This window comes from Agelaius tricolor, unplaced genomic scaffold (assembly GCF_023055355.1).
Source record: "Agelaius tricolor isolate 1412-34295 unplaced genomic scaffold, bAgeTri1.0.p SCAF_2, whole genome shotgun sequence".
Lineage (NCBI taxonomy): Eukaryota > Metazoa > Chordata > Aves > Passeriformes > Icteridae > Agelaius > Agelaius tricolor.
The window spans coordinates 52,360,261-52,386,507 of record NW_027269262.1 but is presented as its reverse complement, the minus strand read 5'-3'; the positions used below and the strand labels follow the sequence as shown (position 1 = coordinate 52,386,507).

At 38.3% G+C, this 26,247-nt stretch overlaps 1 protein-coding gene across 2 annotated transcripts in view; it reads left to right on the top strand.

Moving 5' to 3' along the window:
* LOC139600699 (ras-related protein Rab-10-like) overlaps positions 1–26,247 on the top strand; it is a 32,702-nt gene extending 6,455 nt beyond the window's left edge. The window contains exons 3-6 of one of the 2 annotated variants that reach the window (XM_071449075.1): positions 3,089–3,227; positions 11,726–11,815; positions 16,617–16,718; positions 25,874–26,247. In XM_071449075.1, coding sequence (XP_071305176.1) covers positions 3,089–3,227; positions 11,726–11,815; positions 16,617–16,718; positions 25,874–25,948 — 406 coding nt within the window. In that variant the 3' untranslated portion in view covers positions 25,949–26,247. The remainder of the gene's footprint in view (positions 1–3,088; positions 3,228–11,725; positions 11,816–16,616; positions 16,719–25,873) is intronic. The other variant, XM_071449083.1, reaches the window with a different exon arrangement.

Here is a 26,247-nt window from a genome sequence, read left to right as displayed (position 1 = left end):
GCCGACTAAATTGCATTATGACATCAAAAATCTCATCTACTTTGAATTGTGTGTCTTCATAATGTGCAGGTGCTCCTACTAGGAAATTTTAAAATTTGAGTTTAGCCTGGGAGAGTATATTTTTTTGCAACAACTAATGTACGTTAAAAAGAGGGCTGTCACCAGGTTGCATTAGCAATAAAACTTGCAGCATACAAACAAGTGCAGGTCTGTGATCCCTATGAAGTGTATTTAATTGTGTAGGAACATTGGGGAAAGTGACAAAGAAAGAATATGTTACATTTCATTACCCATCAAATGTGTGTCCAAAAGGGTCACCAAGAGAAATTACTTTTGATAAGATGAATCTTTGGGAATGTGCGCTACTTATGGTTTTGAAATTTTTCTAAGTGTTATGTAAGGCTTCTGACACCTGGCTTTCCAGGCATCTAGTACTGAAGATTATCTCTATATACCAGTATTTAACTTGTCAAGGAGTAAATCTGTGTATGAATTATTTGACCAGTATTGGATCAGCACTTATTTCATCTCAGGCTTTAATGCAAAAATAATAGAGGCTTGTTTATAGTTTTCTTAAGGCATAATTCATAGAATCATAGAATATGCTGAATTGTGAGGGACCCATCAGGATCATTGAGTGACTTCTGGCCTTGCACAGGGCACCAAGAATCACACCATGTGCCTGAGAACATTCAAATGATTCTTGAACTTTTGTCACGGTCAATGGGTGACAAAGGTTTTTCTCTGGCTGAAAAACCTTTTCTTGACAGCCAGCCTACCTGCCCCTGACTCAGCATCAGTCCATGTCCTCAAGTCCTGTCACTGGTCATGAGAGTGAAGAGATTGGCACCTGCCCCTCTGCTTCCCCTTGTGAGGAAATTGGACTGCAATGAGGTCTCCCTTCAGTCTCCTACAGGCTGAACAAACCAAGTGACCTCAGACGCTCCTTGTGTGGCTTCCCCTATTCTCATGGCCCTCCTTTGGATGCTCTCTGAGAGCTTGATGCCTTTTTTATATTGTGGTATCCAAAACTGCCCCCAGTACTTGAGGTGAGGCTGCCCCAGTGCACAGCAGAGCAGGACAATCCCCTCCCATGCCTGGCTGGTGCTGCTGTGCCTGGTGCACCCCAGGACATGCTTGGCCCTCCTGGCTGCCAGGGCACTGCTGGCTCATGTTCAAATTCCCAGTGACCAGGATCCCCAGGTCCCTTTCTGCAGCCCTGCCTTCCAGCAAGTCATTCCCCAGTCTGTACACAGGACCAGGACTGCCCCATCCCAGGTGCAGAATCTGGCCCTTGCCCTTGTTAAACTTCGTGCAGTTGGTGATTGTCCAGTCCTCTCATTTGTTGAGGTCTCTCTGCAGGGCCTCTCTGCTCTGGAGGGAGTCAACAGCTTCTCCCAATTTAGTGTCTTTGGCAAACTTGGTGTCCCTTTGAATCCTGCATCCCAGTGGTTAATGAAGATGTTGAAGAGAAGTGGGCTGAGGATGGAGCCCTGCAGAACCCCACTGGTGACCAGACCCCAGCCTGATCACCCCATTCACTGTAACCTTTGTCCCCAGCCTGTGAGCCAGCTGCTCACCCATCACTGAGCATGGTTATCCAGCTGTGTGCTGGACATTTGGTCTGGAGGGTACTGTGAGAGACACTACCAAAAGTTTTGCTGAAGTTCAATGAGATCATATCTATTGGCTTTCCTTTTCCATGTCACCTTTCCTAGATCAACTAGGTGGATTACCGTTTTAGAGAAGGAAGTCACGTTCAACAAGCAGGACTTTGGCATGCTGTGCTGTCTGTGGCAAACACTGTGTTGTCGTCCAGGTTTATCTCCCAGAATAATATTTTTCATTATTTTACTGGGCACTGAAGTGAGACTGACAGGCCTGTAGTTTCCAGGGTCTTGCCCTTCTTGAAAACTGTGACAGCTTTACCCAGCTTCCAGTCAGCTGGGACCTCTCCAGACTCCCAAGACTGCTTAAAAACCAAGAGAGGCTTTGTGATGACATCAGCCAGCTTTTTGAGAATTCTCAGATGAATCCCATCAGGCCTCATGGATTTGTAGGGATCCAGCTGGAGAAGCAGTTCCCACACAATTTCAGGGTCGACCGGGTGTTGATCATTCACACAGTCATGGTCCTCCAGCTCAGGGTGCTGAGACCCCCTTGGTCTGTCATCTGTGTTGAAGACAAAGCATGCATTAAACACCTCTGCTTGTCCATGTCCCTCTAGGTGAGGTGACCATCCTCATCCTGTAACGAGCTGATGTTATTTCTACACCGCCTTTTGCCATTCATATATTTGAAAAAATTTTGTCTCCCATGTTTCTGTCAGCTTCAATTCCACACAGTTTCTCCCTATAGTGGCAGACAGAATCTCTGTGTTCTTTCCATGTCACCTGACTTTGCTTCCCCTGGGCATGCACCTTCCTTGTTCATTTTATTTCCCATCAGGTTTCAGTCATGCCAGTGATGTCATGTCTCTGGGACTGGGACAAAGCTTGGAGCTTGTCTCATTTGTTCCTCTTGCTTGGTGTAGTAGTATAGAAACATTTCAGGTATGGTACTTTGTAGCCAACATCTCCTGAAGCAGATTGAGGGATCCCATTTGTGTTTGTTTCCTCAAGTTCTGGCATTACATGTAAGAACCAGTGTGTCCTTATATTTTATGGCTTTTCCCCCAAAACCTGTCTTCCATCTAAACCAGGTTGTTGTTTGTATCACAGTTTACAAAGGGGTTGTCAAAATATGGGGATCTCATCTGACATCTTTTTATCACCTCAATTATTTATATAAAGAAGGAATGGTGGGCTTGACATTACTCTCAGGTTTCAGCCACTGGCTTGGCTTCACTAGTAGGGCTGTATCATACAGAATGAATTTCCAGTGTATTTCTTTTATTGCTATATCTGGCACCCAGATTTTCTGTCATCTGTGTTTTTTCTTCTTCCTTTCGTGTTAGAGTACATAATTTAAAATTTGAACAATACTCCTTAAAGTAAAGTAATCTTTCTTGGGGATTCTGCAGTCTGATAATCTCTTTTTTGTTTGTTTGTTTGTTTGTATGTGTGTGATTTGTTACAATTTCCTTCAGGGATACTGCTGGCCAGGAACGGTTCCATACACTTAGTACCAGCTATTTCCGCGGTGCACAAGGCTTTGTTCTCGTGTATGACATCACAAATCTGAAGAGTTTTCAAAGTATAACAATCTGGATAAATGACATATATGAGGTAAATATATCTGTCAGCAATTGATCACTAAATGAAGGTAATTAATGTGTCATTTTAAATGACTGCATGAGAGGTATTCTTGTTCCTGTATGTTTCTGACCAGAATTTCTTGCATTTAACTCAGCACACAGTATGATAGTAGAATTACTGTCATCTGAAACTGGAACATGGTTTATATTTAGGCAAGCCCCTGTTGATGGAGGAATGCTTTCTGAAGTACTTCTAAAACATAGCTTCCAATCCCTCTTTGTGCATGCTGCATTATGGTGCTCTTGTCACTGGTGTGGCTATGCATAGATAGTCTGCATGAGCTCATCCTGGGATTTTAATTAGATTCCATATCAAAATTCTGTATCACAGCCAGTGATTTCCCTTTCCTAATTTCATTACTTCAGTGTAGTTACCTCATCCCAAGATCAAAGGAATTAAATATCCTCTTTGTCCTTGCTGCATATTCCTGGAGAGGATGGTTTCAAGAGGGAGGAAATGGGGTGGGAGGCTGTTTGGTTAGCTCAGCTGCTCGGGCTGCTGCAGCCAGAAATACGTGCTTTCATGTGACATAGGAAGTGATTCAACAGCACATGGCTGCCAGACAGGGTATGTGTTCCCACTGGAGCTTGTCAGAGCCCTCTGTGCTTCGCTCTGACTTCCTAATGTGGTAGAAAATTATCACAGCAAAAGAAATTGAGTGTTTTTTCTGCTCTATTAGTGAGTTTGAGAGGCTCATAGAAAGGTCTGACACTTATTGGAGCTGCAGTAAGGTAAACAGGTAAGAGTAGGAAGGCCAGAAGATGAATTTCTGGAGACAATGTGAAGGGACAGAAGCATGGGTAAGCCCTTAGACAAGAGATCATTCAGCTGACTCTAACCCTGTATTCCAAGTCTTTTTTGGTAGGTCTCTCTGGATGTGTTCTCTTTTAGATAGAGGCAAGGCAGTTTTAGACTAGAATAGTTCAGTTGTAAAGGACCTTCAATGATCATCTAGTCCAGCTGCCCAGCCACTTAAGCACTGACCAAAAGTTAAATTATATTATTAAGAGCATTTTCCAGATCCCTCTTAATTTGGCTTGGGGAATTGACCATCTCCCTAGGGAGCCTGTTCCAGTGTTTGACCCCGGCAAAGTCATGCTTCCTAATGTCCAGTCTGAATATCCCTGGCACAACTTGGAGCCATTCCCATGTGCCCTGTCTCTTGATATCTGGGAAAAAAGATCAGTATTGTTCTCTCTACTTTGCCTCCTGAGGAGGCTGTAGGGAGCAGTGATATTTCCCCTCAGCAGTAGCACAGCAGTTTGTAGTTAGTATGCTTGTGGAAGTTGGTGTAAGAATACAAGCAAGGTAGTGCTCTCCATTGATCAAAATCAAGTTAAGTTTAAGGCAAGTTTTTTAATACTCTTGTGATTTTGTGGGCATGGATAGGAAAGGGGGCTTTTCATCTTGGGACAAGGGGCTTGAAATAAAACCATCAAATGCATTATTTTCTCTCTTCACAGCTTCAGTATACAGCTGAATTAATGAATTACACATGATCATATATCCAACAGTATATACATGGGATATCTTATACCCTTAGGAAAACATTACATACACAATATCTCATTTTTAAAAACATTACTCTGGTAACCTACTAAATCATTGTTCTTGACCTTAGAGGCATCTTAAAAGTCCTAGTGGTAACAAAGCCTAACTTCAGTAATGTGTTACAAAGGAGATTCGATGACACAATATTCTTATTGGCTTGTCTGCACAAACTTTAAACTAACACATCTGTTTTCTTACTTTTTTAAAAAAAGCATGTGCCTTTCTTCTGTTGGCCAAATAAAAGTCACAGCTAGATATGCCACTACAGTTGTACAGTTTCATGGTTAACATAGATTTAGCTCAGCAAACAGTATGAGGGCAGTTTGAAACTGCAAATGTAGATTACCTGCATATATCCTTTTCTGTCTGTCTAGCTATCATCCATCTATCTATCTATCTATCTATCTATATCTATCTATCTATCTATCTATCTATATTTCAACAGAAAATATTGTTCTGGCTTCACACTGGCTCCAATGGGGTCATATTGTCCTGTCATCTTCAATTAGATCAACAGGGTGATTGATTCAGTGGCCTACAGTGCACAGCCATAAACAGCAGGAAGGTATCAGGGCTGTATGGCCAGGGTGGAGGGAAGGATGAGAGTAGCTCCTGTGGCCACCATGCAGGTTTAGATCTGATTTAGTCAATCAGGAAATGACACCTGCACAAGCCTCCTCTCCATTTGTGACATTTTAAAACTTTTGTGTAAATGTACTCAAGGTATTGAAACTTAGACTGTTTAATCTTAACCCCTGAAGGTACTTCTGTTAAAGTTTAAAAAATGGAAAAATAATCTAAAACAATTTCTAGGAATGTAAATTGCATGATTGATTGTACCAATCTCAAAACTAGCAATTAGTGTTGTAATAGAGCTAGATAGTAATAAAAAATTTAATTTAGTCCTAGGGGGATATCAATTTCTGAAGTGTCTTGGTGAAAATATATGGGGCTATTCATTGCAAAAGAAATGTTTTTAAGCAATAACTGTTAAAAGACAGGGCATTTCATGAAAATTAATTACTTCCTGGAGGTCGGTGACATTCCTTGCACTTTCTTTGGTCTGTGAATGTAAACCAGTATTTAATTCCCTACAAATGCCCAAAATCAAAGTGACTGTTGCTACAGCACCATTTAAATTATGCAAGTATAGAAAAAATAAATAAGTTTTTAAAAGGGAAACAGAGAGAATCCAGACTTCACTAAATACCAGACTAATAGGTGTAAAGCTTGCACCTGAAGCAGTCGAACAGGAATTTTGGAGGCAATTCAGTTATTATATTATGCTCTCATCTTTTGGTTCTTTGCACATGAAGATTTTAAACAGAAAGTTTTCTAAAAATCTGTTCAGTGTGCTAAGCCATTTTTGCAACAGTTGAAAATAACAATCCAAGCAATTTAGTATTCTTAAAAACTCCCATTGATTTTAAAAAACTGGCCAGTCAGTGCAATTACAATCAGATTACCAGTAATGTTCTCATTATATTTCAATTAGTTTAAGTGTGGAATACAGCAGCTTCACTATTAAAAATGAGTTATTGTCCAAGGAAGTACAAGACACAAATATGCTTCCATATCTGTATTGCTGTAAAATTTGAATTCAGAACTAGAGGGAACTAAGTAACATAAATGTACTTTTTAAAAGCTTGCTAGAAAAATATACTCATACACAGATTAATATTTTAGGACATTACTGGCAAGTCCAATATAGGAATATTGGATTTGTAATGCATTCATTAGAAGCATGATAATTGCAGGAAGATAACTTTAGAACCTGAAACCATTCTTTATTTGTAGAATTTCAGGTTATGTCCAATTTATGAAAGTGTTCCTCCTGCTGACCTGGCTTTTAGCTACTGTATGCACCTGTTCTGAAAGGCTGATGCTGCTTGGCCTTTGCAAATTAAATAAATGCATGCAGCTGTGTACCAAATCATTTTGCAGAAAACAGTTTTTTCCAGGATGTTTTAAACAAGAATCCAACTAACATTGTCAAAAGGTTCCTCACAATAGAGTGGCTCAAATGCTCAAATAGGTGCCCAGAGAGGATCACTTAAAGGAGGCACTTAAAACTCCATTCAACAAGGCCTTGAGCAACCTGACCTGATTTTGAAGTTGGCCCATCTTTGAGTGGAAGACTGGACCAGCTGACTTCTAGAAGTCTTGCCAACCTAAATCACTCCATTATTCACACATGGCATCTGGGTCCCCAAAAATGGTTGACATAGATGGTAGGTCATAATTTACTTCTAAATACCTTGAATTTGTTTTAATTGTGCTAGTCTCCTGATGTGGCCATCGAGGTGGCAATACCAGCTCCTAACAATTATCTCTGTGCTGGAAATTGTCAGCCATCACAGAATTTTCTGCATGGAGAAGATAATTTTCTTTTCTTGTGCAAGTCTTGGTTACAGTAGTTTAGTGTTCTTTTAATACATTAATTTTCTATTTGTCCTACCTGAAGAAGTGACCTCTCAACCAGGAGGGATATGAACTGTATGAATTATTGAGTTGCTCTCATTTCTGCATAGTGGCCTTTTTTGGTTTGATTCCTCTGGTGCATTTGGGACACTAGCTAGACTGTATTTCAGCATCATACTTAAATAAAAGCAGCACAGCAAACTGCTTTATAAGTGCAAATTAGTTTGACTTGAAGCTCTTCTCAGTTTTTCTTCCTCAGGTAGGAAAGCTTGATGTCAAAAGATTGAATTCTCCCAATTCATAGATAGGTTTGTCATTATGGCTCTGATTAGAACTTAAAATTCTTGCTCTTGTCATTTTATTAAATTGGTTTGTCTGTAGTCCTGGGTTGGCTTTGGAATAAATTGGTTTATATCTACTGCATTCTAAATTTGCTAGTAAACAAATAAATTTGATCATTCTTTTATTTCCACTGAAGTCCTGGAAACCAAGCATTTGTAATGGAGGTCATAAAGTAGCACTTAGGAAAAAATGTGGAAAGAGACATGTTTGGCAATCCTAATATGAGCACTGCCCATGATGCTTTCAAAGACACTCTGAGGACAATCTATTTCTAACAAATTGTTCTTCAGTACTACAAAGGGTAGGTTTCTAGTGTCATTGTCTAATGAGTAAGAAGTTTCCCAGTTTTATGGCCTTCTCCAGCTCTGCCTTCATCTTGATGTTTGACCATGTACATCTTCTTCAAATGTGAAAAGCTACATTTCTTCCTCAAATACAGACTGTTTAAGAATTCCCATAGTTTATTTATCAGGCATGGGTTCTCAGTTTCACTGTTTGGACCTACAAAGAAACTTCTGTTGCCTTTTCAAGCTGTAATTAATGAGTATCACTATCAAGCAGCCCTTCACAGCTACATCCTGAAGATGTGGTGAAGGGACAAGGTGGTTTTCTGCAAGATGTATCCCTGGATAGAGGGATATCTATCCACTTTAAATGAGGACTCTGGGTGAGCTCATAATCATCTTGGGGAGTTTTCTGCAGGGGAGGTTGGGATCATTCTTGGTAGATCTGTGTTCAACATTTAAGAAGCGAAGGGATAATTTCTTCCAATAGTCTCTAAGTACAGATATGGTGTAGTTTTCTCACAGAAAAGGTGTCTGCTACTTTTCATACTCACATGAATTCACAGCACTTCTGGAAAATAAAAACTGTAGGAAAAGAAAGACTTAATATTTGAAAAAAAACCCCACCCAAATCCCCAGACAAATTATATACGAAAGGAATGAGCAAGATATTTTCACTTTTGCATTTTTGATTTCTGTTAATTGTGGTGGTGTTTGCGGGGGTCTTAGGATAAGGGAAGAGACGAGAATGTTGACTCCATGTTTCAGAAGGCTTGATTTATTATTTTGTGATATATTAAAACTATACTAAAAGAATAGAAGAAAGGATTTCATCAGAAGGCTAGCTAAGGATAGAAAAAGAATGAATAACAAAGGCTTGTGACTGACTGAGACAGTCCAGACAGCTGGACTATGATTGGCTATTAATTAGAAACAACCACATGAGACCAATCACAGATCCCCCTGTTGCATTCCAAAGCAGCAGAAAACCATCATTTACATTTTATTCCTGAGGCCTCTCATCTTCTCAGGAGAAAAAATCCTAAGGCAAGGATTTTTTCATAAAACCTGTCTGTGACAGTTAATAGCCTCATAGTCAGGTTGTGTATTTCCCTGGCTGGGTGGACATTAAGCAGCAGGGTGAAGGGCATGGGTGGGTGGCCCCTGTCAGCAGTGTGCTACAGAGACTGTGGTACTGTGATGTGAGTGTCCAGTGTTCCGAGTCCAGGATGTGGCACTGCTCGGTTGGAGTCTCTGCTGCTGCTCCCTCCCGTGGCCACTGCTCAGAGCAGCCTGGCTCTGCTGCTGCCACATCTAGCTGCCTGGGAACCCAGTGGGAGAAAAACCCTTCTGCCAAAACGTGGTGGCTCCAAGCTGTGCCAAACACTTGAGAAGACTTGGTCAGTCTCAGTAAATCTCTTGGCTCCATTTTTTTCAGAAAAATACAATGATGATGTTTTCTTTCTCAAAATATAGTAGTGTAGGTATTCTTCAGGTTCAGATTATATTTAATTTAACCTTCAGTATAATGTGAACTTTGAAATGTTAAAATGCAAAGAAAAACTGAAAGAGTGAATCAAAAATTGGCATTTTTTGAGATACCAGAGTAAAACTTTATCTGGAAAAAAATTATATCTGCCTTGATGAAATTGATGATTTTTAATAGTACTTTTTCATAATATGGGGGAAAAATGTTTAGTGAGTCTATGAGCTTATTCAGTGCTGACTTGCATAATAGGATTTTAACTGTAAAATAGCCTTCATCTTTTTAGCTATAGATTTTGCATTTGGAAAGCTTATTCCTGAGCTATAAATAACAGAGCATGAAAATGTACAGCAAGCTTTTGGAAGCACTGCAAAGCCATATTTTTGGCCAGTTGAAATCAGTGTACCCGTGCAGTTTTTATGCCAGCTGAGCACATGGTCAAACTTCTGCCTAGTCGTATTGATTTAATTTTTTCAGACATCATACATAATCAGTTTTCAGAATTTAAAATGGCCATCATTTTGACTAACAATCTTCAGTTTTCTAAATGCATGATACTGCAAGATACCATCTTTAAAAAAAGAGAACTCTAAGTGCTTTGGTGGAGGATCCAGACAAAGTGAAAATACATTAATACATTATATTGAGGTAGAAATAGTAGTTATTTGCAGAAGTAAATACTTTGTGATTGGTAGTACTAATAAATATTTGCTGAAAGGCCTGCTACCTCAAACCTCATTTAAATGTTGTTATTGTTTGATGCTGTTTAGAAAGAACATTCCTACTGCAAAAATTTGTGCTGTTAATAGAGAAATTAAGTTACAGAACGAATGTAGTTGGTTTGTACATGCAGTATGCAAGTATTTACCTCTAACTTCACAGTGAAGTCAAATGCCACTTGTAAAACCTTCATCAGCCTTCAGTATTCTTCCAAATTAAAGGTTGATTACATAATGAGATTTAATTGTCTATTTAGCCTATTTTGGGGCTGATATATGTGGTTTTATGTAGGAGAGCCACTGATCTTAATGAGTGAAGCTTCAATGCATTCTGAAACAGCCAACATTTTGGTCCATTAATCCAGGGTTAGAATAATTCATTATTTTAGGCCTCTACTTTGTACTCTTACAGAGTTTACTTCATTTTAATAAACTGTGGGTATGAAATAAGTCTAGATGACTCTAAGAGGAGAATGGAATAAGAAAAAAGAAATAATGTTCCTTAATGTTAAATTGTGCCTACTGATGAAGTCTTCAAAAATTGTTGTAAAAGTAGAAATAGACTAAAAATAGTGTTCTCTCATCCTTTGATGAATAGAGGTTTTTCTGTGTATGCTTGTGGTGGATTTTGTTTTATGGCAAATTTACAAAAGTTAAGCATTTGACAGAGATCAGAGATTTCATCAAAGTCCCTGTAGAGAGATCTGCAGCCTGAGACCAGGCCTTTTGAGTCTTCAGGGAAGCTGTGGGAGCATGTACTTCCAGAATAAAAGCCATGGCATCAGACTACAGTAGCTTCAGTTGTAGATTGAGACCCTCAGTGTCCTCCATTTAAGCACCAAAAGCTGTTTTAAATGTTATGATTTTCACAATGAGTGTCAGTTTTCAAATTCCACATGCTGTTGCAGAATTATTCCCTTTTCTTGTCATTATTCTAGTCACGTATAGTTAAAATTACTTATCTTAAAATAACACTGATGTGAAAAACCCAGTGCATTTCACAGTCATCATGTATGTGAGTGGATTAGAGGAACAGAGAAGGAGACAAGGTCAAAAAGGTAGATTTTTCTTCCTTTTGAAATCAATGAGGTTTTTAAATTTTACTTCATTAAAATCTATTGCCTTCTTCCTAGTGTCTTGGAATAATCAGACTTTTATGTTGAGTTTGAACACTTTGAAAGTAATTTTACTGTCTGTGTGCAAAAGTGAAGCACAGAGAGGTGCTCTTTCAGGTGCAGCAAATTCCTTCCCTTTTACTTGTGAGTGCTGGATGTAGAGCAGAGTCATATGCTAATCCATGAATCTATTACTTTTAGTAGGGCAATGTCTGTGAATTCAGGGCATTTCCAGTCACTTTAAAGCCTCAAGCTGGAGCATTCATCAGAAGATGGTGCCCATGCACCATATACTTTATATCTTATGAAAGAGGTTGGAAATTATACGTGGCACTTCCAAGTAGCTTTTTTCTGCTCTTTCCATCCTTGCTGTTTTCCTCCAAATCCCAGTAACTGGTGGAAAATATTTGCACATATGAAGGTCATGAGAGAATTTAGCCTTTACTTTCAAGGAAATGGAGTGCTGAAGGTTACTGTGAGCTTAAGGTGAAGAGCTTTTTTTGTTTGCTTTTTTCTTACTTGACATTTATTAATGCTGGTTCTCTTTTAGAAAGCAGGTGATGAAGTGGACGTAATACTGTTGGGCAACAAGTGTGATAAGGAGTCAGAGCGGGTAGTTCCAAAACAGAAAGGAGAAAAGGTATCTTTAGTACTTTCTTTGGGTCCTCCTGAGTTTCTTAGTGTGTGACTGAGCTGTTAAACTGAAAATGATAAAAAGCTCCTGAATTCCAAAAGTTCTATTAGGTCTTGGCTCTAGAAGAACAGTTGTGAAGTTCTAGAGTGCTAGAAATACATTAAGTAATCCCTTGCTGATGTCATCAGAATACCAATTTTTCTTTTAAAGGTTAAAATGTACTTTAAAAGTTTTAGATGTTACAACAGAAATCTTATATAGACTGCATTTTCAGAGCACTGTTGTAATGTAGATTATTAAAATGAAATACATTCTGCATACTTTTTCTGATACCACCCACCAGTGAAAGAACTATTCTGGCAGCCTGTGCAAAGTGATCTGCATTGTCTCTTAAATAGCCTTGAATAAGACTGGACAAATACTGAACATCCAGCTCCCCAAAACTGTGTATGTCACATATAATTGACTCAACTGCAGTAGAGTTTCTAGCTGCTGATCATGGGTGGGGGAAGAACTTACTAAGTGGGGAGTGCTGGTCTAAAGGGAATGGCAAAAGTCTTTCACTGAGTGCCAGTTAGGAAATTCAGAAGCCATGCTATGACAGAAGAAACTGGGATAATAATTAAATATTGCAGGACAGCGTGTCCTATATACCAGTAAATTTTGCTACTGCAAACTGTATGAATCTGTTCTCTGGAACTTGGAATTAGCCCTCCTGTTATGCTTTCAGGCATGGTGAGTCAAGCAGGATGTCTCATGTTTGAAGAAAAACACACAGATAGCTTCTTGCCAATTATATAATCCCAGATTAGGAAACTTTAAAAAAATAACATCAACTTTTGGACAACATTACACTCCTGAGAGTTCATAGTTCACATGGAAGATGCTGTCAGTGTTAATGTACCATATCTGTGTACAAGGAATAAGGTTACTGAAAAATACATGTTGTAGTCTCACACAAAGCATGCACTGTCAGAAACCTAGAGAGTCACTGGATGCATGTGCACCAGAGGGCAGTAGTAGGGTTTTGCTTAGGGTATTAACCATGACATTTTCTGACTTATGGGTCCTTAACCATGCAACCAAAATTCCTCTTGATGTAGTATTTTTTTTTTTTTCAGAAAGAAATCATTACGTCCTCCCCAGTGAGTCTGCTTTCTAGATTTTGCCTGTGTTTGACCTTGAGTCAAGGCAACTCTTCTGTTATACTACTTCTTCTTTTAATATGATTTACAAGTGCTAAAGGATCTGACTGAATGTGCTGCAGAAAGATTCTGTTAGCAGAGAGAGAGAGAGACACAGTAATTGTCCTCTCACTCTAAAGAAGAAAATATCCTAATTAAGAGGGGAAACAGTTTAATTCCAACTTTGACAAATAATAATTTGTAGTTACATATTTCATATTACCCTGATAGAATGAGCTTTAAAGTGCTGTTCTGTTCAGTCTCTTGCACAGAAGAACTCTAGGTTCCCTGGGAATCTCATAATCTATATTGGCATTTCTGTAAAAATCTGTTATAACTGAGTGGCTATTGTGTATAATTTCATTTCAGTTTAATGCTGAGAAATTTTTTTGTTGTTTCTTTTTGCACAAAATCATGTAATAATTCATTTTGTACAAACGTATGTAATTGTGATCACTCAGAAATTGAGATATTTAATTTTAACACTATGAAGTATATTTTTCTTGTATTAATTGCTTCTTATTCACTTAGATAAAAGTTCTAACTCAACCTTCTTGGGCTCCTCTGTTCAGCCCCCAATATGATTATCATTTTCATTGAAAGATAAAAATGCTGAAGGTTATATGACTTGGTAGAATGTGGCTGGTTTTCTCCTATCCAATCTTTCTAACAGAAAAAGCCAAGTAAAATCCTCTTTCTTTTTTTTTTGCTTTTGCTGTCTTCATAGCTGAACCTGATTTATAGTTTCAAGGCTATAAATCAGGTTCAGCTATCAGAGAAATATCACAGATCTCTCTGATTCAGCACTAAGAAATCACACCAGCACTTTGCTAGGAAGTAGTATTAGCATTACTTATTTTATTGTTGTTGGTAAGATACAAGCTTATTTCAAGACAAGTTCTCCAAACTGTTATCAAGGATATTATAAAATATCATTTCTCAGTAGCATAATTCCCACATGTTTGTAAATGTATTTAGGTATTTTATTTATGGATCTATTCAAGATGCTCCCAAAGGGAAAAAAAAAAAAAGTAGTTATTTGAATACACTTTTCTATGGTCTTTCAGAGAGGGAGTAGCCAAATACATGTTCATACTTTCAACTGCTTTACCACTGGACCAGTGGGGGTTTTTGCGCTGAGCTACACTTTTGGAGGACTTGCTTGCCACAAAGTTCAGCAGTATGCAGAGTGAAGTTAAAAGATAGATACATTAGTCTTCTGTGACCAATATTGTGCACATATAGAGAAAATGGGGGTGCATTGATAGGTGTAGTGGGCAATGTAGTAACATGATGCAGAGAAGGGTCAAGGTTTTTTGATTTGATTTGATTTGATTTTTCTTTTCTTTGGTCTTCACAAATAGAGCTTGCTCCCAGACCCCTGCAGGTCCCTTCTTGGTTTGGAAAGGAGCAGGTCAGCCAGCAGTGTGAAAGCTTTGGATTAGAAATTGCTTAGGAAATTTGGATGTGCCCATAGACATGAGGAAGTTCTCCCAAGTGTGCTGAAAGAGCTGATCATTGTGATTTGAGCCACTGTCAGTCAACTTTGAAAAATCATGGTGGTTAGAAGAGATCCCTTTTGATGCTGTGATGTGTCTTTTAAAAAAGGCAAGGAAGAAGGTTCTAGGAACTATAGGCAGTCAGCCTTGCCTCAGTCACATTGTTTGGCATCTTCATTGGTGATTTGGCTGATGATAGAAGGAGATTTGCATGTGACATGAGATTAAGGGGTGTGACTGGCACACCACATGGGAGAACACCAGTTCTGTGGGACCTTGATAAACTTGGGAACTGGGCCAGCGGAAACATCGTGAAGTTCATGAAGTGCAAAGATTTGCACCTGTGATGGAATAATCCAAGGCATGAGTCAATGCCCTGCCACAAAAGACTGATGAGTTACAATGAACACCAGCTTGAATATAGGTCAGCAGTCTTCCCTGATGGCTTTAAAGGTGTTGGGCTACATTAGAAGGATGATGGATGGTGGATCTGGGGAAATTATTACCCCCCCTTACTTAGTGCTGACAAGGCCACATGGAATATTGTGTCCAGCTTTGGCTCTCCCATTTCAAGAAGGGTGTTGAGAAACTGCAGCTGGTCCAGCAGACAGGTATAAAGGTGATTGGTGTCTACTACTAGTATTCCATGAGGAGAGGGAGCTCGATAAAGAGCAGGCTAAGGAGCAGTTACTGGTCTGCTGCAACTGAAGTGGCACTAAAGGAATGACAGAAATAGACTCTTCTCTGTACAGACAGACAATAAACAGATGGGGAGCAGACAGGTCCTGGCTTGGGAGGTTCAGGTTGGAGTTGAGGAGAACCAGTTGCACTAAAACGTTGATGTAGCCATTGAAGAGGGTCCCATAAAAGCTACAGAATCTCCATCATTGGTGGATTTCAAGACTTCTGTAGGAAAAGCCGTGGCTGACCCAGTATTGTGTGGGCAGTAGCCTCATTTCAAGTGGCGTTGTCTTTCCAAATTATTTCTGCAATTCCATGATTTAAAGGGTTGGTATGTGTTCATCAAAGTTTGTAAATAGGTAACTTCTAGGAACCTGTTACATGATACAAGGAAGGAAAAGGGCATTTAATAGTAGTTTCTGTGTACTTTATAATCAGTGACCCAGTAGTTCTCTCTACTTTATTAGCCCAGTATTCTTTTATTGCTTGTCTTTTTCTTTATGAACCCTTATGCATCACTGTTTTGTACTGGCAATAGTTGAATGATCTTAACTTTCTGTAACAAGTTGCTGCAGTACCGAAAACAGTTCACAGCAGTCCAATGAGTTTCAGAATCCCTTATGAAGTTATGAAGTGGTCTCTGTCTAATGAACCAGTTAGATCTCTTCTTTATTTTCAGAACTACAATTTCTTGTAGCATTTTGGAAAGGAAACCATTTTACTTACTTTGGGTTTTTTTACCTTAAGTGTAATCTTTATTATATTTTGACTAAAACTCTGGAGTCTGATTATTGTATATATATTGTGTTGAGGTTCTTTTATTCATGCCAACATAACTCAAAGCTATCTGTAATGGAAATACACTGGAAATAAGACAACAGGAGTAAATTAAAGAAAATCAACCAAGTCTATGCTGCCCATCTAAGTATTTTCTCTCTTTGCCTTTTACCATAATATCATTTTACATGCATATGTCTTATTTGCTTGTCTGTTATCTCTGTGCTTCTCTCTGTCTAGCATAAGGGAACATCTCTTTTTTTGTATTTCATCCTGCCACTTTTTTTCAACAGTTCTTGTCATATTTTTATCTGCCGGCACTCCATTAGTTTCCTCTAAATAATTGCTTAGGAGACAGTTAATTTTCCAAATAAATCAAAACACTGAGAACAGACCCACTGGATTTTTTTCTTGTTATTTGCAAGTAAAGATTGGTTTAAAAAGCTGTTTTGAAAACACACAAATTTTAGAAGAATGTTTTAAAAGGTACCAGAAATTTATAAACTGAGGATGAATATAGAGTACTTTACTGAGCAGTCATGTACTTAATTAGGGTTTTTATGGAGTGTTAGCAGTCAGAACACCTTCATATTGCTTTCTACTAGTATTAGGAACTGGTTTTTTTCTTGAAGAATGTTCATCCCATTTCCTGCATTTGTTTTTCAGCTTGCTTGGGAATACGGAATGCCATTTTTTGAGACCAGTGCTAAAGAAAACGTGAACATCGAGGATGCATTCTCAGTCTTGACTAAGGAAATCCTGGAAAAGGTAGGCTTCTTTTCCAAGGAGAAAGAAGATGGGAGATTTTTCTTGACAGATTGGGTAAACAAGGTTGTAACTACAGAATAGATTAAGCAAAGCACAGCTGATGCTGTTTTTGCATGCTGGAGTTAGTACTTTGGGGGGATCCTGTAACTGCAGGCATACAGAGGAGGAACATGGGGGAGAAGAATCATGGGAGAACAGAAAAATAAAAAGGTGAGCAGGTACAATACAGTTCAGAGAGAAAGTGAAAATTCAGGAAGACTGCATTTGTGGCTTTATTTCCCATACTTTCCTTTAAGGGTGAGGTTAAAAGCTCCCAAGTAGTTCCACTTCTGTGCCAGGAAGATTCCTTTTTCCTCTATGTTTCTGCAGAGTGCGCACACAGTGAAGATGCCGCATGATGATGAAATCAGTGGAGCTTTTATGTTCAGCAATCAAATGTTTTATCCAAGGTTCATAGCTGTTTGTTTGGTTGATTTACACTAGTGCTTCTGAAGTCAGGGCCTAAAGATTTGAGTTAATTAGTGGTAGAATCAATATTGTATCTGTCAGAATCAGCATCTCTCTAACTTGAGTGTGTTGGCTTAAAGGCCCTTACTCCTCAAAGTTGCAATTCTTTTGTAGGACTGAATTATTGTTCATTAGCTCTGAAAATATTTTGCATTGCAATTTATTTTTAGGCAGCAGAATACTATTTTAGACTTTAATAGATGTTCTTCATGCAATGTGTTATCACTGCCATTCATCACCAATATTAGTTGTACAAAACTAACCTTCCACTCCAAATACTCTTCAAATCATAATAAAGATAAATGAGCAAAATTAATGACAAAGTCACAAGTAGCAGTGTTTTGATTAAGTAGCCATAGGGGTTGGTCAGGGGATGGTGCTTCTAAATTGGGGTCTTGTCATACTACATATTAACACAAGTTGTAATTGGTTATTTTGGGGGAGGAAAAAAAAAGGCAAAAAAAAATTTTGGTTACTTTGACATAAAAGTGAAGCTCAGCAACTGAACAGTCAAATATTGTTTAGAACAGGAGGATAATGGCAGGCCCTTGAGTTACTGAGCTTGTTGGAAAAAAGTCTCAAGTAAAATAACTGATTTTGTTGTAAATGAAAGAGACAATGTCTACTGTAAATAGAGAATATATTGTTAGTATGAAACATGAAAACTACAAAACAATAGCACTGAACATAACTGCTGCAAAGACAAATATGTGTGAAGTGAGCATTTCTGCAGAATGTGTTTGGATGATAGCTAAGAGAATTCTCTGCACATGCAGAAATGATGTTTGGGTATTTTTCCCATTAAGATTGCCTACACTTACTTTACGGTAAGTGAAACTTCAGTATTGCTACTCACCTTCATGAAAATTCACGGAGTTTGTAGTGTGGACATGGCAAAAAAATTCAGGCCACGTTGAACATGTTACACTACTGCTTGGTTTTAATTAGAACTGCTTTGAACAGTTGTATGCTCTGCATGTATGTGTGTTTGGAAAGTGTGCCCATGAGAATTTGTCATATTTGTCTGTAGTAACATTTCACCTTAGCTAAAAATATTTGGAATCCTGATGCGGCATCGTGTACCATTACTTTGGTGTATAATTTGCCATTTTTAGTAAAATGCATTTGTTGATTTAAACAAGAACCCCTTTAGCCCAATTGGTTTTACCACTGGGCTGATAAGAAAGAGTTTGCTAGGAAAAAAAAATTCTACTATACAGTTTCATCATGGTTTTCAGGTTCGACAAAATAATTTGCCTGTTCACAAAACTGTGAAATCTGAATGTACTACTTGAATTTTAACTTCCTCTAACTGATGAAATTTTGGAGAATGGAAAATGCAGTAGCAAGTGTGACTAGTAGCTGTGAAAAATGACATGATAGATGCCAGTCTGAGATAATTTCAGTCATACATCCATTTGGTAGTGGTGAAATACGTATTTGCTGGTTGTAAAAAGGAGATACAGCTTTGCACAGTATTTTGGCCCAAGGCACTTATGCCTGGGGATATCAGGCATCCCTGCCCTCTGCAATGGACCATCTGTCCCAGACTGATGAGATGCTTCAGTGGAAGCACATCATTGCTTTCCCAGTCCCACAGAAGAAAGGAACTCCCTAGGACAGTCTATTATGGCCACGCTTTTGGGAAGTGCGTGAAGCCTACTCAGAGATAAGATAAATAAGCAGGGTAGGCTCGCAGGCAGTAGACCATTCTCAGATGCATTGCTGTAGACTGTATTAATCTGAGGAAATCTAGGACTTTTTATGTACATTCTTGTTTGCCATCTACTGTGGGCATGTCCTTAGTAACTTCATTTACACAAAGCACTCCTGTAGATGGGGAAGATTGATGTCCAGAGTTATAGAGCTCATACAGAAGTACTAAACTTCTTGACTCTTTCAAAATTTAGAAAAGGTTGTGGTTCAGTGGTGGGTTGGGGAAAAAAACCATATTAAAAGTTTCATATTAAAGACATTTAAACAACACAAAACAAAAAAGCACAAGTGTTTCAGTGTATTGTCACTATTTTGTACTCATTTTCCCATCTTTTTTGCAGTTTGTCTTGTAGTGGGCTTAAGGGGGAGAGAAGACTTCTGTATCCCAGTGATCTGGATAACTAAAGTGCTGCTTGACCTTTTAGATACTTCTCATCTCAGCTATTCTATGCTGGGTCTTGGTCCTGCAGCTCTAATTTACATGGGCAGGCTCATGAAAACCATCAGATTTTTTTTGAGGGTTTTTTTTTGCTTACATTGGTAACAACTAAGGAGTCACGCCATATTTCTGAGAACTCACAATTTTCAAACCAATCAGTTAATAATAACTGAATGCAGAGGAGTTTTAACTTCCTCTGACTGATGAGTTTTTGGAGAAGGGCAATAATAACCAATTTGATGGTATTGAAAGGCTGCTGTGGAAATAAATGTTAATGACATAGATTATTCCAGGAGTTTGCTTAGGCATGTATAAATAACAGTATTTTATTTATTCACAAGTCTCATGAATCTCAGATATGCCTAAACCTGTTCATTAATAGATGACAGCTGTTCTTTGACAATGCTTCTGGTTGCCAGTGAACTATTTGAACTTGTGAGTCAGTCCTCTAAAAACAACCAAAACCAAAAAAATACCACCCAGAATGCAGTTAGCATTTGCCCTTTTGTGTTCTTTGGTTTCGTGCCTGGCAAGCAGTAGTGTTCTCAAGTAGGTTTTCCAAAAAATATTACAAGCCTTTGTATATGTCCTTTTGGGTGTGATTGTTGGTATTTTTCTAAACTAGGATCGGGACAGAGCTCCATTAAAAAAACAAAAAGAAGAATGGAGTTGTCACCTTTTTCTGAAAACTGCAATAAAACTAACCAAAACTTATATTCTGCCTACCTCCCAAGAGTGATTGACTACTAAGACTATTTTAATCATATTAAATAAACACATATCTCCTGAGTAGAGAGCAGTGAAAATCCATTTAAGACCTTGCCCTGTGCTGTTGAGAGTAACATTTAATGTTTAACAGCTGGATGTCATTTGAGATGAACATTCAGAAGTAGCAGGCCTCAATTTTGCCCTTCCTTCATTTCTTTACACTTCTTTCCTATGGCAACAAGATTGTTGTGATTATACTGTGTTTTCTATTCCTTTGCTCTTAAAGTACCTTTGGAACTTCTTAGCTGATTTTAAACAAATTTGACAGATCAAACTAAAAGATAATTAAGTTCCTGAGTAGTTCCTTGAAAATAAGGTGAGAGGCAGAGTACTCTGCAGAAGGAAAGTCTCCAGCATTAGTTCATAGAATATTAGAGACCACTACACAGAGAGACTGAAAAATGCTTCAACCAGCTACTCCAGCTGGAACTTGCATCACAGATATCAAATTTAATTCACTTCAAGACCTAAATCCATAGGAAATCAGATTTCATTATTGCTGAGGTTCATGGAATTGTTAGTTTGTCTAAAAGATCCCTGTGTCTCCAGCAGTGCATACTCGGTGTTTCTTTATTACCCTTAGTCATGCATGGAGCCCCAGGCTTTATTTGCCCTTTATTTATCTTGTACTGACCACAGAATAATAATTCCTTCGAGAGGTTTTTCATAATGCTTGTACTGCTGTACTTTTTATCCATTTTAGATTTTTATCTCCTTAACTTTCTTAGTAACATTAGGTATATTCAGCATTGCATATGTGGGAACAGAGGTACAGAGATTAAAGCAAAGAGGATAAATGGTACCAACCCACTTAGTGCTGGTGCAGTGTAAGGCAAAATTTAACTACGCTATCTTATTTAATTTTTTTAAAGTCTGTTCTGGACATTGAATGAGCCAGATATTTTTCTGGAAACAGTAGCATATAATTAGGCCATGTAAATCAAAACTTAATCACATCATCTGTGTATAGGGGATGAGACTCATCTTAGCATGCAGTCTTAGCCAGCTAAAATTTGCATGACTGGTCTGGTTGTCTGGAATCATCTCTATTCAATGGAAAGAGATGAGTCTTTAGGATAAAATTGTGTTTTGGAGGTGCCTTTCTCCCTCCATTGATTATGGAGGCCTCCATATCTCAGCCTGTATGGTTTCATATGATTCAAATTAAATAAATTAAACTCCAGGAACACAAAAAAAGAAAGTTACAGACTTGGCTTACTTCTGGCATTTGCTTCTGCGGGATATTGACTTTGAAGATATATTGCTCTCTTAAACAGAGTTTTTATGATGCAACTATATTAAATATCACCTAGATGATCTGTAGGGTTCAGGAACCTCGCAGGAGATCCACACCTGTTTTCTCAAGTTTGTGAATAACTAATTGCAGGACAACATTGTTACAGTCTCAATGGTAGTAACAGGAGAGGGAGATAGAGCCCCAGGTTTGCCAGTGGGTTAGATGTTTCAGACATGGTGGAATAGCAGGCTTTGGGAGCAAGACCTTCATCAGCATTCCTTGAGGAATGTAGTCAGCAGTTGGATCCTGCTGTGCCAGACCTCATATCCTCCTGTCCTGCTCCTGTACCTGTTCCCACAGTGATTGATTGCCTTCCCTGCTAATATATCCCTAGCCCTTGCTTAGTACTGCTTGTGCCATGTCCAGCCTATTGTGATTGTGAGACACTACTCTCTTGTATTTTGAACAGGTAATTTGAATTCCCAAATATAGGGGAAATACATAAAAAGTGTCGGGACTATTAATAACTGAGCTCTCTCTAATGGTAGGTCAAACACTGAAGTCACATGGGACTTAACTTCATGAAGTTCTCTGCCAGTCTTTGTCAACTATCCCCATTAAATATAAACAAAATTATTGCAGTAATTAAGTAGGATCATTTTTTAATAGGAGTAAAAATCCTCAAATTTAAAGAAGTTATAAATAATAGTAACCTCAATTCCAGTCTCTTCTGTTTTCCTCCAAAGCTTCTAATTTTTCAGCAAGCACTCTAGGTCTGACTTTGACTGGGAACATGATATGGATAAAGTAAAATCCTGTCACTCTTTCAAACCCACAGTGAGCCCCACCTTCAAAATAACTTAACCAGTATCAAAATACCAAAAACTGGTGCTAGAGAAGGTGGATCCACCGTTACCTGAGTAGGTTTTCAGCAAGGAATGTGCAGCTGAGATTAATGAAGATTTATATATTTACTCCATTAGAAAACTTTCAGAGAGGTTGTTGGGTTTTTTCCATTACATTTTCCTTTGTATTCTACCCTAGCTTTCTTGCCTTGATTAAAAAAAAAAAAAAAAAAGGTAACTGAGCCATCTCATCACAATTCCTGTGTCTAGGTATCTATTGCATGCCAGTGATACAAATTCTGCTTAGAAGTGGGCAGGAGAGACAGCCAGAAGGGAAGTTTTAAGCAGGAAGTTTAAAACTGGCTTGCAGAGATGCCTGCCAGTTAGGTGAGACATGTCTGCTGCACTATTTAACAGGAAAAACTAGTATTTAATAGCAGGAAATTTCAACATCTTACTGAAATCACTGCAGGGTACAGAGGCATCTGTGTCTGTGGCGGTATTTTCAAAACCTCACTTTGCCCAAGATACTGAAGTGGAAACTCCAGCTTCTTGGTACCATTTTGGTTCTTCTCACCTTTTCAGTTTTTGGCTGTTTGTTGGCTGACTTGTGGAGCAGTGAGTTCCAAGCAGCTGAGCTGAAATGTGAGCTGGAAGTGTTGGTGTTCATGGAGCCCTGGAGGAGGAATGCTGCCCGCCTTGTTCTCACAGGTGGGAGATTTGCATACCTCCCTGCTGTAATTTCGGGAGAGGGGGTGCCCCACCTCTCCCAAGGCTTGGCTGAGGCTGAGCACTATGTGGGATTGCCCAAATCTGATCGTGGCTTCAGTGCTTTATGCAGGACTTGACGTATCTCTTTAGATTATGAACGTGCACTTTTTAAATATGTGTGCAGCACATTTGCTTAAATGGATCCCAGACCCTTATTTGCTTCACAAAGGCCCTATATGGAACAGTCTTACAAACTGAAGTGATTAATAGTCCTCAACTTTTAAATTAATTTTAAAATGACTGTTCTTTATTTGTGGAGTGGTGGTTCTTGTCTGTCTGTCCTGGCTAGTTTGTAGGTGAACTAACAAATAATGATTTTAGAGATTGTAAGAACTGTTGCATTATCAAATATGTTTCATCATTCTTAATCACTTAACAGTAGTGAGGATCCTTGCCAAGGATATATGAAGAGCTTACTTACCATCTAAAAGTACTATTGAGTAGTAAAATGCTAAGGATGCAAATTAGTATCCTTAGTGTTTAAGGAAATGTAAGTTTCTCCCCTTTGACTGGAAGTTTGGTCTTGAAGTACAATCTGCAACATCTTCAAATTACCTGCTGTTTCCTCTAAGTAAGTGAAACTTGAATTTTGAAATTTACACATAGAAAGTCACAGGGTAATTCAAATGGGGATTTTTCTAGAGCTCTTTTACTACCTAAACTGATTGTTTTCTCCAGAAAAAGCATGGGTGAAACAAAACCTATTTAGTTGATGTTCACAACAATCAATGCTCAGTGTTATTTCTTGGTCTCAATTGAGTGAAATTAAATTTCTTACTGTACCATTGTCTTCCAAAGCTTTTATTTTCCCCTCAGAATCTTATCTCTAAACCAGAGTGGTATCTTATTTCTTGAGATGACAAGGTTATGTTTGTGTAATTTTGAATCTGCCTTGCTCCCTTTTTTAAAAAGATCTTAATAAAAAATTATTTTACAAAAATGTACTGTCTGTGCTTGCAGACTACCAAATACTGTCTCTGCCTAGCAGAAATCATAATAGCCACAACTGTGTAAAAAGTTAAAACTAATCAGAAGCTATAAAGCTGCATGTTGGTATTTCTAGGAATTCTCAAGGGTAATAAAAATGCTATGCCTTTTGGTCCTTCCCACTCAAAAAATAAATTTAAAAAAAGCCAAAAAAACCCAAAACAGACAAACAACCCCAAGTAAAAGTGCACCTGCTGTATTTCTTCCTTATGTGGAGAATTCATTATGACAAGAAATTTCTAAAATCAGTAAGCAACAGTCTTCAGATATTCTAGTCAGACCATATTTGCTAATAATTTTGCTGATGACAGCTTCAGCATCCATCCTGGGGATTAGACACCACAATACATTTCCTGCCCTCTGCTCCTTCCTCTATCCATCACTTTTGATCCCTTCCCAGATGTTTAATGTTCTCCCCCCAGCACTATGCACTGTGGAAGCCTCCCTGGGTCCCTGCAGCCTCAGGGAGGAATGAGTTCAGCCACTCTTTGTGGGGACAGCTCTGGCACAGCGCAGCCAACACTCTGGAAGAGCTGGAACTATGGCTACAGAAGGAAAAAGGAACCCAATTCCATGCATCTTCTCCAGAATTTTAGGAAGTGATGAATATTCTTAGCCAAAGAGGCATAAAGCTTCTTTGTAGCACGGGGGAGACTTTATATTTTACCCTCATTCTGATGCAGCTGAGTAATTTTAAGTGAATCTTTCTGGATGTAGTCAGTGTTCAACTACCCTGTGACTTTCTATGTGTAAGTTTTCAATTCTGAATCATGATTAGTACTGTACTACATTATGCCCTTTTTTCCCTTCTTCCTTTCTTTTTCTCCTGTGCTTTGGATTTCATTCATTCAGCTCAGATTGTTGGAAGCTTTCTTTATTGTCAGACATGGTTGTTTATGGCTGTTGGGTTTGGGTTGAGAGAGGAATGTGGTGAATCCAGAGGTTGTACTTATTTCTCTGTGCTTGGTTGCTAGACCTGCCAAGACACAGGCAGCAGAGTGGCAGGTAGGAAAGTTGGGGCTTTCATTTTCCTGGGCATGTGACAATATCCTGTGTGTCTTTGTGCCCTAGTTCAGGGTTCAGTGTTCATAGTTTCAGAGAACAAGATTGCAACATGTTCTGCATTGCACAACTGGGTTTGATTGTTTCTCTGGTCAACATTAATTATCTAGTTGAGTTCATTGCTGAAAGGAAGAGTCCTGGTTTTGATGATTTTCATTTTTGTTACAATCTGCTTTTGCAATCAGTACATAAATGTTTTACAAGGGTGGAGTGCTATTTTGATAGTTTATCATGATAAAGACTGAGCTGTTTCCATTTGGGGGTATTCCTGGTTATTAAATAGAGGCAAGAAAACAGAATTTTACTGAATTTCACAAAACAAGTTAACATCCTTTATAATAGTTAATAGCCTGTGCATTTTCTTTAGTGAGTACTAATATTCTGTATTACCTGTTCCTTTAAACTGTACTTTTCCAACCCATGCTCAATACTTCAAAGATAATGGTACTTAACTGAAAATCAGCTAAAATTTGTAGTCAACAGAAGAACCTGTACTTATAGAACAGTTCATGTGAGTAAAGATTTACAGGATTGGCATGTATGGTTTGTAGTGACTCCTCAAAAGACATTTTCTGTTCCCTTCAGATTTAGGAGAGGTGTTTGAGGCAGCTAAAGAATGTAAAGATGCCAAATGGGACTTGCGTAGGCATCAGTTTCCATCTAATTTATTAGAAAACTTGAATAATTTAATTAAATATTCAAAGGAAAAACATATCCAGTGACTGCACCAAATATTTTACATTAAAGTATGTGAAAAAGCAAACTTTTCAACCATTGTGTTCTAGTTATCTTAATGAAGTGTTTGCTTTTGTTTGTTTTTCAGAAATCCGGTGTATTACATGACTTAGACGTTGTATCTCTAAATGAAACTAAGAAGAGAACCTGCTGTGCATTCTAAAATACTGTTTCTTATTCAGTTTTCTCTTCAGGAAATATCAAGTGTTACAAAGGAACATATAAGATTTTAAAAGTGAGCCTGCAATCCAAAAATACAGTGTTTAAGCATTACACAGACATTGTCACCAAATTTTTTTATATGTTTATATTATATTTTCATATTTTTAATGTGAAGATAAAACAGCTATCTGATTTAGGAATTATTAGGTGCTTTACAGGGTGACAGTGCTTGAATGTAAATGTTTGCAGAAATGAAGTCTTAAGTGTACTAATTTTCTGTTATTAAAAAAATACCCTTCA